Source organism: Saccopteryx leptura, chromosome 3, assembly GCF_036850995.1.
Source record: "Saccopteryx leptura isolate mSacLep1 chromosome 3, mSacLep1_pri_phased_curated, whole genome shotgun sequence".
NCBI classification, from domain to species: Eukaryota; Metazoa; Chordata; class Mammalia; order Chiroptera; family Emballonuridae; genus Saccopteryx; species Saccopteryx leptura.
In genome coordinates, this window is record NC_089505.1 from 75,396,523 (window position 1) to 75,409,071 (window position 12,549).

General features: G+C 48.2%; 2 protein-coding genes across 3 annotated transcripts in view; one reads left to right on the top strand and one right to left on the bottom strand.

Moving 5' to 3' along the window:
• Nucleotides 1-7,751, top strand: part of LOC136397139 (leukocyte-associated immunoglobulin-like receptor 2) — a 32,324-nt gene extending 24,573 nt beyond the window's left edge. Inside the window, exons 5-7 of the mRNA XM_066371727.1 lie at nt 6,523-6,573; nt 6,714-6,825; nt 7,715-7,751. Of these exons, the coding sequence (XP_066227824.1) occupies nt 6,523-6,573; nt 6,714-6,825; nt 7,715-7,751 (200 nt within the window). The remainder of the gene's footprint in view (nt 1-6,522; nt 6,574-6,713; nt 6,826-7,714) is intronic.
• LOC136399362 (leukocyte immunoglobulin-like receptor subfamily A member 5) overlaps nt 1-12,549 on the bottom strand; it is a 429,345-nt gene that overhangs the window by 176,189 nt on the left and 240,607 nt on the right. The window lies entirely within an intron of this gene.

Sequence of the window (12,549 nt, forward strand, 5' to 3'; positions counted from 1 at the left end):
GCCTTTCGTATCACCCTGAGAAAAGCCCAAGATGTGACCAAGACTCAGGGTTCTTGTGTCAGCAGGGAAATCCATCTGCAGAGATGAGAATTCAGGCACCTGGAGTGGGCATGGTGTGGTCTTTGTGGGAGAGGGAGGTGGGAATGTTCTCAGACTGGGTTGTGGTGATGGCTGCACAGCTCTGTAGGTTTCCTACAGACAGTGATGTGCACACTTAAACCAGGGGACTGTGATGTGTGTGATGTCCTCATAGTGGTCCCTGAGACCCTGCTCTGCTTCCTCCTAAGAACCCCGCCTGCATCCTCCATCAGGGCTGAACCAGGGTCTGTGATCCCCAGAGGACAGCCTGTGACCATCTTGTGTTGGGTCCCAACTTGGACTGATATCTTCCATCTGGAGGACAAGGATTATTGTACTGCTTATTAGGAAGAGAAAGTCAAGTATTTACATGGGTCACAGGGGACAGAGGCCAAATTTCTCATTCCTGCAGTGAGTGAGAACACTGCTGGTCCTTATCGCTCCCTCTATTATTTACATGGAACACACACCTGGTCTCTGTGCAGTGAGTTCCTGGAGCTTAAGGTGATAGATGAGCACGTGTCTGCTCTGCCCTCAGGTTTGCAGTAGGTCCCTGCACCCTGTCCCCAGCTGTGTGTCTGTCCTCAGGCTCTCTCTCCTGCTAACCTCCCCCGCCCTGTGGCTCCCTGCCCTCTGCACGGGTGATCCTCAACCTTCACACCTGGCTCAGGGCCTGGAGCCCTGTTCCCCTCTGGACCCCGTGGTGATATCAATACTCAGCCCAGCCTCAGAGTGGGCACAGAGTTAACCCTGGTGGGCTGGGTGGATGTTGGGGACTGAAAAATAAACAGGGTATGTTGCAGTCTGAATATCTAGGGGACAGAGGTGTTGGGCCCAACCCCCCATCTCACTTGCCTGATTGAGTTGCAGGAGGCTGTGCTTGATTTTCGCTTGTCCTGCCCATATTCCCTGGAAGGGCTGGAAGCTAGTTTCCTATTAATGTAAAGTTAGATTTGACTAGTATGGTGGGGGTTGTTTTTGAGTTGCCTTCGAAACTTAACTGGATTGCTAATGGACCACATTTTAGCCAAGAATAAAGACAGATGTCTTTCTGGGGGAGCCATGTTGTGGCTCAGGAACAGTAGTGACTATTGGCAAGCATGGAGTCCTCCCAAACCCATTTAGTATGTATATATCTTTAAGTCTCTGTCTATCTTAAATTCAGTTTCATACCTTTTCTGGCTCAAGACCCCGGAATAGACTCACCGCGGCTGGATTGCGACAGTTGGCACCCAACGTGGGGCATCAAGAAAAGGAAAAAATAGAGGTAATGAAAGCTCCCAGAGGTGTGCGCATAAGTAAGTATAAAGCTTTTAAAAAGTGAAGCTTTAAAGTAGAGTTTGGGGGGAAAGTATAATAGTAATTTGGGAGAAAAATAACTATGGGACAAATAGGTTCAAAAGTGAGGGACCTTTTTCTTTTTGTACAAATGTTTTTGTTTGAGAAAAAGTTGTTTGACCAGAATGAGGTAGAAAGAGAAGGATATTAATATGAGAGCTTGGCATCTGAGAATAACTCAGGAAAGAATGAGAAAATCGTTACTGTGCCCATTTTAAACTTTTGGCCTCTGCCGCCCTCTGCTGGGTTTTTTTTTTTATGATTATCAGGCTGATTCCGGAACCTGTAGTTCAAACTCCTCACCCCAGGTGGGGGTGATGAGTCAAGAGTGGGTAGAGTGACACAGACAAGGCCACTGGGGAACTAGGGTTAGTGCTAGCCTTGCGGCTCATCTTGCCCCATGCCTTTGAGGTGAAGTGAGCAGGCGGAGGGGAAGCAGTGGCTTTCCAGGTCAGCGTGGCACAAAAGACACAAATGCTGCTGGAAAGGGCTCTGGCCGGTGCTTGAAATCTGCATGTAAGAGGTGCAAGGCAGGGAAGGCGTGCCCCAAAATACAAGGCTCCAGATGCAGTCAAGTTCCATGTCTTGCAAGCAGGTGGCACCATGATGGGTGTGGCAGGCCTGGGGCCATGGTGCTAGGGCAGGCTGACCATTGTGCAGGTGGTGTGTGGCACTGCCCATGAGGCCCAGCCCAGGAAGGCCCCAGGAGGCAAGATCAGGGAGTTGAATGGGAAAGCCTCCCTCTCCCTGGTAAACTAAGTCTGCCACTCAACTACGGTTGAGAAGAAGAGATTTAAGCTGCCAGACATAGAAGCTATTAGAATTTGAGAATAATTAGAAGACTTGGATGCTTTTTAAAGTTGTATTATTATCTAATTTTCTTTAATGTTTTAGCTACAATATTCTAAACTGTCACTCTATTTCTTTCCTATTCCATGCCTGGCAAGAGGGCAAAGGGAATGCCATTTTCAGTATGGCTAACCAGAATCTCATGCAGCCGCCTTGAGACTTCTTGAAGAAAGTTCTTTTTGGCTTTATCCTTATTATATTCCTATCAAAATAGCCCTGAGTAAGATCAAGCAGGCCACTTTCCAGTCTCTAAAATTCCAGGTTTTACTCCATTTATGTAATTCTTGTTTGTGAAGTCTTTGCTTAATGTCTAAATGTAATTTTAAGGCCTAAATTAAGTTCTTGCATGCAAAAGTTGGAAATGCTGGCTCCAATATTGAAAAAACAATAAGGTTCTATTCCTACAAATTCAAAATTTTAATTAGAACAAGTAAAGCATGTCATTTAATTTTAAATAGAATGGAATGTGGATCCCAAAGACTGGCTAATTTAGCCAGGCTGCTCCAAGATAAAGTTGCAGCAGCTACAAGGCTTAGAGCAGCATGGATTTGCATAATAAAAAATGTAAATTTTTTACTATAGGAAAATAATGAAAGTTACACTGGAATTTTCCAGCCTTAATATACTCTTTAAATTGCCTATTAATTAATAGAATAGAGATGTTTTGAAAAATACAGGAGCATTACTAATAAGTCCTAATAATTTGTCAGTGCTCAAATGTTTAATCAAGGATTTTTCCCACTAAGGGATTACAGTCTGAAAATTTAGCATAGGGACTTTAGCAGCTCCTGCTACACCTATAATGCATTGTGAAGACCAAATTACTTAGAAATCAAATAATCCTGTATAGGTAGATCAGTAGTTCCTTTTTCAGGAGAAACTTAAGGCAGCTGTTCAATTGGTACAAGAGCAGTTACAGCTTGGACACATTGAACCTTCTAATAGTCCATAGAATATGCCTATATTTGTTATTAAAAAGAAATCAAGAAACTAGAGGCTATTACAAGATTTAAGAGCAATAAATAAAACTATAGAGATTATAGGTCCTCTCCAGCTAGGACTTCCCTCTATGATATTCTTGTCTAGATAAAGACACTGTGCTGACCATTCTGCAACAATTAGAATATTCTTTAAAAGAATCAGGTCTTTATATAATGCCTAACAAAATACAGCAATCTTTACCTATCTGTTATTTAGGATTATGCGATGACAAATTTGTCCATGGAAACTAGAATTTAAGACGAAGCATTTGCAAACTTTAAATGGTTTTCAGAAATTCTTAAGAGGCAACAATTGGTTTAGACCTTCCTTGAAATTAACTACCGGAAAACTGAAGCCACTTTTTGATATTCTTAGAGGCTCAGCTGCACCAGCTTCTCCTCAGCTACTTACAGCTGCAGAACAGCAAGCTTTACAGCTTGTAGAAAAGGCCTTGCAGCAATCACAACTAAAACACATAAATCCTGAAGAATGAATTACTTCACTAAATTTATCCCTTGAGTTACACTCCAATGGGACTACTGTGGCAAGCTTCAGGTCCTATTGAATGGGATCATTTAGCTCAGGGGTCGGGAAACTTTTTGGCTGAGAGAGCCATGAATGCCACATATTTTAAAATGTAATTCTATGAGAGCTATACAATGACCTGTGTACGTTACGCATTATCCAATGAAAATTTGGTGTTGTCCCAGAAGACAGCTGTGACTGGCTCCAGCTACCCACAACCATGAACATGAGCAGTAGGAAATGAATGGATTGTAATACATGAAAATGTTTTATATTTTTAACGTTATTATTTTTTATTAAAGATTTTTTTGCGAGCCAGATGCAGCCATCAAAAGAGCCACATCTGGCTTGCGAGCCATAGGTTCCCGAACCCTGATTTAGCTGTTACTCCTAAGAAAGTTTTATCTTCATATTTTGATCTTGTTGCCTCTTGAATTATATCGAAGGGCGTAGGTGACTTTTAAAGCTTATAAGTTTTGAGCCTCAAATTATTGCTGTTCCTTTTTCAAAAGATCAACAACAATGGCTCTGGGAAACTTCCACAAAATGGCAAATTGCTTTTGCAAATTCTATAGGTCAAATTGATTCTCGCTACCCAGCTAATAAAATAGTTCAATTTTCATTAGTTACTACATTTGTCTTTCCTAAGACAAATGTTTTTTTTTCTGGTTTTTTTTTTTTGTATTTTTCTGAAGCTGGAAACGGGGAGAGACAGTCAGACAGACTCCCACATGCGCCCGACCAGGATCCACCCGGCACGCCCACCAGGGGCGATGCTCTGCCCACCAGGGGGCGATGCTCTGCCCCTCCAGGGCATCACTCTGCCGCAACCAGAGCCACTCTAGCGCCTAGGGCAGAGGCCCAGGAGCCATCCCCAGCGCCCGGGCCATGTTTGCTTCAATGGAGCCTTGGCTGCGGGAGGGGAAGAGAGATACAGAGAGAAAGGGAGGGGGTGGGGGTGGAGAAGCAAATGGGTGCTTCTCCTATGTGCCCTGGCCAGGAATCGAACCCCAGTCCCCCGCACGCCAGGCCGACGCTCTACCGCTGAGCCAACCGGCCAGGGCCCCTAAGACAAATGTTAATGAGCTCATTTCTGATGCACCAACAGTCTTTACTGATGGGAGCAGCTCAGGAATGGCAGGCTTAATAATTAATAGACAAATTTATACTGAAACAGTCACCTTAAAATCAGCTGAAAGAGTAGAATTACATGCAATTAACATGGCTTTTCAACATTTGCCATGTTCCTCCTTTAATCTGTATATGGACAGATAATATTTACTTATGATTGTTTCCACTATAGAGACTGCTATCTTAGAGACAACTGCTAATAAGAACCTATTTCAGCAATTTCTCCTTTTTTAAAAACTTGTACGTCAACATAGAGCTCAATATTTTATGGGACATATTGGAGTTCACTCCATGCTCCCTGGAGCTTTAGCACAGGGGTATGCCCTTGCTGCAGACTGTTAAATCCTGTCCAAAGTGTCCTATACTACAATCTGTCCCCTCATTAAGAGGTAACCCTCGAAGACTCCTACCAGGAACCTTAGCAAATGAATGTTACTCATATACCTTCATTTGACAAACAGTCCTTTGTCGACGTTACAGTGGGTACTTATTCTAAATTTATAGTAGCCTCTACCAGAACAAGTAAGGCTACTAAGCATGTTTTATCTCTTTGTTTGTACGTATTTTCTATTTTAGGACTTCCTAAACTGATTAAAACTGACAATACTCCTACATATGTAGGAAAAGCATTTACTATATTTTGTCAAACCTTTCAAATTACTGGTATTTCTTACAATCCTCAAAATCAAGTAGTATAAAGTATACCCAGCAAGTATTTAAAAGTCAATTTAAAAAATATATAAAAGGGGGAGTTATGTCTGGAACTCCTGCAAATCTTCTTTATCATGCTTTTTACTTTAAAAAATTTCTTTTGAATGCTGACGTACAGGGTTATTCAGCAGCAGAGAGACTCTGGAATCCTACAAAAGACACCAAACCTCTTTCTCTTTCAAACTTTTACCCTCTTTTATCTGATCCAGCTAATAATGCTGTTCTATTCTGTCTTTTTCCAAATAGTTCCAGATATATGGAAAAAGTTTATATAGGTGGATGAGGACCCTCAAACCCCTCAGCAAGATCTTCTGAGCATGGCTTTTCGGGTCTATAATGACCAAAAGAGGAACAGAAGAGTCAGACAGCCCAAAGAGATCAGGCAAAATACCAGCTCTTGGCATACACCCTTAAAGGCTCCAATGCACTGCAGGGGCCTCACAGGTCTCTATCCGGGCCCTGCTTCAAGAGTGGAAAGGAAGGTCATTGAGCTAAAGCCTACCTAGCTCAAACAAATCAAACCATTGGCTGTGGGAGGAGAAAGAGAGAAGGAACAGAGGAGGGTGGGAGGGAGGGAGAGAAGCAGATGGTTGCTTCTCCTGTGTGCCCTGACCAGCAATTGAACCTGGGATGTTTGAGCGCCAGGAGGAGGACTTGCCCTAGACCCCTGAGTGAGTTTGATCAAGCAGCTTACTGAATTTTGCAACTGTGCCAGGTCCTGGGGGGGACCGAATGTGGGGGCTGGGGGTGTGGAAGCAAGGGTCTTGAGGTGGGGTAGGGGAGGTGGCTGAGGGGCAAGTGTCTGGGAGCTCCCAGTGGAAGGAGGGCCTGTGCTGGCTCTGGAGGCAGGTCACCATGAGAAGGGGACAGAGGCTGCAGGAGTCATTTCTGACCCTTTCTGACTTCTAGGACCACCCCGTGAAGTCACCCTCCCACCCACAGGAGGAGGTCCCCAGACAAGTGACTCACCTGGGCATGTGCCCAGGGGGAGTGCTGGGAGGGGCAGGTCCTGCCCAGTGGAGAAGGAGCTCCTGCCTGACAGGTCCTGTCTGGGCAAGGTCTTGCCCCCCTGTCTGTGACCCCATGTCCTCTGCTTCCAGCCCCCACCTCCCAGAATTACACGGTGGGGAACTGTGTCCGCATCAGCCTTGCTGGAGCGGTCTTGCTGATCCTGGTGGCGATTCTGGCAGAAGCTGGGCACAACCAGTGCAAGTCCTCGCACGCACCACGGGGATGGAGGCAAGAGGAAACCCATTAGAAAGATGAGACCCCAGGGCCCCAAGGCTCACGCTGGAGGCCCTGGAGACTGAACCGCATGCACACTGTGCGCCACCTGAAGGCTGTTTCAGGACTGCACTCTGTCCTCAGAAGTGGTGATGCCCCGGCCGCTCCTGGGTGGTTCGTCTCAGGTCGCCAGGCTTTGGCTCCAGGTCTGACCCTCATGAAGATCATGACCCCACCTGCCTCTGCCCTGGGTCTCCCTTCTCTCAGGGTCTAAGACAGAGGCCGGGTCCTGCAGCCCCTCCCCCTCCGCGCCTGTCCCTAATCCCTCCTCCCCTCTGCCCATTTCTGAGGCTGCAGGTGCCCAGGTCCGGCCATTTGCTCTGTTCTCACGCCTCTCCCCGAGGTCTCAGCGTCTGGGCTGCCCTCCCAGTCTGATCGCCCCACACCCGCGCTGGGATTTCCTCCCTCCTCCTTTCTCCTCCTGTGTCCTCATCTTCCCCGCTGCTTTCCAGGAACTCTGCTGCTCAGGAGGAGCCTTGGTGTCACCCACTCCTGTCACCTGTGCAGCGGCACCTGCTCCGGCTCCCAGGCACCCGCTTCTCCTGTGCCTGGAAAGGTCTCTGTCTCCTTCTCTGTCCCCTCCTCTCCCCACCAGCTTGGATTAAAGGTCAGGGAAAGAAATTCAAACCAAAATCAGTGAGATGTCACTGCACACCCATCAGGACAACTATGACTGAAAATAACAGCGGAGGAGGGAAAAATGAGACGAGTCACGGGATATGGAGCGGAGGCGGCAGTGCGCACGGCTGTTGGGAGTAGAACGCGTGCACGCGCCCTGTGCTCCTCCCTCAAACGTGACCCCGGAATTGCCCTGCAGCCCGCAGTCCCGCGGGGACACGCGTGCAGAGAAGTGACAGCATTGCTTCAGTGCTTGCACACCCATGTGCACACCAGCCTGACTCACAGCAGCCCACGTGGCCTCAGTGCTTTTGCGCTGTGGAGGAGGGAGCAGACACCTGTGACATAGTACGGGGGGCCTCCGGATGCTGGAACGATGAGGAACGGGTTGTCCCCGGAGCCTCTGGAGGGAACGCAGCCCTGCTGACACCTTGATTTCAGCCCGTGAGGCCCCTTTCGGACCTGCGACCTCCAGAGCCGGAAGATCACAAACCATGTTGCTGTGAGCCGCCACCGGGTGCTGACCGGTCACAGCAGAACCAGGAATCTCACGCACCTGGTGTCCGACACTCTGTGGTCTCAGGACACCCTCAGACTTCTAAATAATCTAGGCCGAGCTTTCCTCAGAAGCCTCTGGCCTCACCCCGGAGCTTTCATGCAAAGCTCCTCCTCAGAGCCGGAAGTCAAGCCCTGAACACCGAGGGCAGCAGGGGCTGGAGGATGCCTGTAACTCTGAGACACCTGCTGCCTGGTGGCTGGGCTGTCGTGTGCCGGGTCCCTGTGTGACCGGAGCGCAGTCCTCCCTCACCTCTCTCCTGCAGAGCAGGGCTGGGCAGGGTGACCCCGGGCCCTCCCCGGTCCGCAGCACAGTCAGGAGACTGTGAGGGGAGGCTCACTCTGCTGTGACCGAGGTGTCTCCTCTTCAGAAACTGTCGACCCCTTGATCCCTCTGTGCTCCTGACTCTGTGTCCTCTGAGCGAGGAAGAGGTTCTTCCAACACGGGGGCTGACTGCAGGGCCCCTGTACCCTGCTGAGAGCAGGAACCATCCCCTCTAACAGTGCTGCTCAGCTCCCCAAACGTAGCCCCTGAAGGTCCTTTTGAGGCGGGAGAGTAAGAAGCTGGGGAATTTCATTGAAAAATGAAATAAGGGAGGCTGAGACCACGTAACGAAACAAGGCCAAACAATTTGCATAACTCACAGCCAGTGGATGAATCACAGGGTTTTATCCTCCCTAACCAAGGACACTGAGGAGGAAATAGTTTACACATTCCAGACCATTCCAAGCAAATGAGCCTCAGTCTCAGTTCCTCTACAATAACACTTTTGAAAAAATGAAATGATACTGACCAGGAAGGAACCCTAACACCACTTTACACACAATTTGATGACTGAGCATATTGAAGGACACACCTGGAAAGCTAATAAATATTCTGGTAAGACCCTTACTCTGAGACCTGACCTAGGATTCACGGCCTCCATCTGCTGAAGAAAGAGAAAAAGCCTCCAGAAAAAGAACCTAGAGGCAGGCTCAGTCTAGAGCACACCCATACTTTTTGCTCCTACACTAAGGGTCCCCACGAGACTTGCACCCAGGGAACAGTGGTGGTGGCAGCTCCTCTCAGGCTAACCCCCTGAACCTGTCTCCAAGGCCCCCTTTTCTCTGACTTCCCAGTGAGCTAAAGCAGCCCTGCCCGGGCTCTCCTGTGGCTTCTCCTGTCCTAAGCCCTTCCTTCATTGCACTGTCCCCAGCTGGAATAAACACCCTCCCAAAACCACCTGGACTCGTCTGGTAAAATCTTTCCTGCATGAAGTCAAAAACCTCAGGCTACTTGCTGACCCGAGACAGACCTGCTCCAGGCCCAGTCCCCGTCCAGTAACACTTTCAGCTTCCCCCGGTCCTTTCTGAGACATTTCCTCTTGTCACCTGTGCCCCATCGTCACCTGTGCCCCATTGTGCTTTCTAGATCAGAAGGGAACCCAGGCTTATGTGTGCACCTCCTTCCCTGGACCAGGGGTCCACCTTGTCTCCAAGTTCTTGAGTTTCTTTTACTGGGAACAATACGTACTTAGAAAACACAACCTGGGCTATCTGAACTCGGGGCTATGGGGGTTTTGTTCCGTATGGACCGCTTAGTACCAGGAAGGGTGCACAGTGTAACACCACACAGGTATCCCCACTGGGTGTGACATTACAGGATTCACTTATGTTGTATTTGTGTCCCTTATATGAAAACCCAATTCTTTGTTTTGTTTGTTTGTTTGTTTGTTTTTGGTTTGTTTGTTTTTTTTTGTATTTTTCTGAAGCTGGAGGGGGAGAGACAGTCAGACAGACTCCCGCAAGCGCCCGACCGGGATCCACCTGGCACGCCCACCAGGGACGACGCTCTGCCCACCAGGGCATCGCTCTGCTGCAACCAGAGCCACTTTAGCACCTGGGGCAGAGGCCAAGGAGCCATTCCCAGCACCCAGGCCATCTTTGCTCCAATGGAGCCTTGGCTGCGGGAGGGGAAAAGAGAGAAAGAGAGGAAGGAGGGGGTGGGGTGGAGAAGCAAATGGGCACTTCTCCTATGTGCCCTGGCCGGGAATCAAACCCGGGTCCCCCGCACACCAGGCCGACGCTCTACCACTGAGCCAACCGGCCAGGGCCTCCTTTCTTTAAAATAATTATCGAAGTATATACATTGTCTTGTAATTTGCTATTTTTCTTGTTTCCCATTGCTCCTGTAAGAAACTCCCACAAACGTCATGCTCAACAAGAGCCACACTTACGATCTGACAGGTCTAGAGCCTGGGCATCTGACACGGGTCCCCTGGGCTGACAAGATGGTTTCTGCAGGCCTTGTGTTCTCCGGGGGCTCGAGGGGTGGATTCATTCCCTCACCTTTTCCAGAGTCACAGGTCTCCCGCAATGCCCCATTGCTAAGTTCATGGCTCCTCCTTCATCTTCAAAGGCGGTAGTCTGTGGCAGGTTGCATTCTCTTCGGCTGCATCTCAATGACCCCTTTTCCATCATTCACTCCACTTCTTTGACACTCATCTGTACAGCTTCTCCTGAGGTGCAGAATCTCACACAACTGGGGAATCCAGAGATTTACTCCCCTGCTCCCCCTTTCGATTGCCTCCCCCTAGGCAGAGGCACGGCATTGAAAAAGCTCTTCCCACATTCTCAAATGCATCCCCATTTTCTTACTTGACCTACAACATCAAGATGCATAATTCATTTTTTAAATACATACATCCTAAGACTCAGTTCTCTCTGCAAAGTGTTTAGTTACTAATCTCTTGAGCTGTTCCTATATGTCATTCTCACTTCTTCTTAACTCATGATGGCTGAGACATTTGTCCTCCTCGTTCTAGTTCCCAGGTATCTTGAATTCCAACTTCTGGAATTCGCAGCCTCACATCCTAGAAATATCCTCCATTTTTGTACTCCAGTTTATAAACGTCTCTTCAGCTGTGTCTTGTTCTGGATGGGAAAACTTTCTTTGCTTATCTTCATTCTGCTATGTTGTTCATATCTAAAACTTCCAAATCATCAAGGATGTCCTACTCTTCTGTAGTAGAGTCCATACTCTTGTCTGAACAATTCAGTATTCCCCTTTATTTTTATCAGATATTTACACGTTTCATCTTAAGTCACTCTTACATTTTCCTACTGACTCTATTTCATTGCATAAGACAGTCCCCATTAGTGTAGACCACTATCTTTATTGCTTTGTCATGTATGAGGGTGACTCTACGGTCCATTCTTGTTGAAGGCTCTTCCCCTCACACACCTGATCTTCCGCAGGTTTCTTCCAAGGCCGTCCTGGGAGTCAGGCTGACGGTGGAGAGGTAATGATAGCAGCTGCTCCTGCTCCTTGGTGTCCACTCTTTCAGACCTAGCATCTGCCCAGGGTTGTGTAAGGTGGGGACAGGTAATACTGGTCTCATGCTCACATGTGGGATGCACTCATGCCACTAAAAATAACCAGTGAGTTTGTGCAATAACTCAGTTTCCCACACCCCACGGGAGGAGTGACTCAGTGCTGACAAAGGGGGTGGGTCCGTGAGCAGAGCAAGAGCAGCCCACCCACAGACACAAGGTAAGGGGCACCCCAGCTTCCAGCCTTCACCTGAAGCCCTGACCCTCCCTTCTTGCAGGAACTGACTGGGAACTCGCATTCTAGGGACCCTTGATGGGTCCGGGCTCTAGCTGACATTCAGCTTTATTCTCTGGTTTTTTTTGTTTTGTTTTTTATTCTGGTTTTCTCTCTCTTCGGGGAACTTTCATATCTCTTTTCCCTCAAATGGTGACTTTTGCATATTTCAGAAACAGTCTAGTGACATTTATGGGTATTCAAAGCAGACAAGGGCTCCAGAGTGGATGGAACAAATGTTTCTCTTCACTGTGGAGTCCGACACCATGATCCTGCTGTGTCTGCACGTGGTCTGAACCAGAACAGTGACCGGTCCCCTCTCCTGAGCCAGGAACCAGGGACACCGCACCACACTGAGGAGAGAGGTTCATGACAACACGATCCAAACAAGGAAAGAGATAAGATGCTACTGTCTGGGAAACACAGGCAGTAGATGACAGATGAATATTTATGTAATGGTTATCTGTTTCTTAAATATTAAACGTTGAACCCAAATAAAAGTCCTTTAAAGCTTACATGCAGGACCGCAGAATGAGGAAGAGAACCCTGCCCAAGGAGCAAGGGGCTCTGAGGGGCAGGAAGGAGTCCGGCTTGGTCCTAGAAAGGAAACCCACACTCTGGGGCTGGAAGGGACATGTTTCCTTCTTTTATTTTTATCTAGTTCCCCTTGGTGCTCATTGTCAGAGACACTGGACCTGAACTGCACAGGGAGACGGTGGACCTGTCCCTGCTGATCTGAGCTCCGCAGTCACCGGGACCCACGTCTTCCTGAAGCATCTCCAGGGCTGGTGACCACCGTCCATGGTGAGGACCCCACAGAGAGGAGCTGATGGACGGACTGAGGATGACAGTGACCCCACGGGGGAGGCTCTGACAGGGAAGGACCTGCCCTG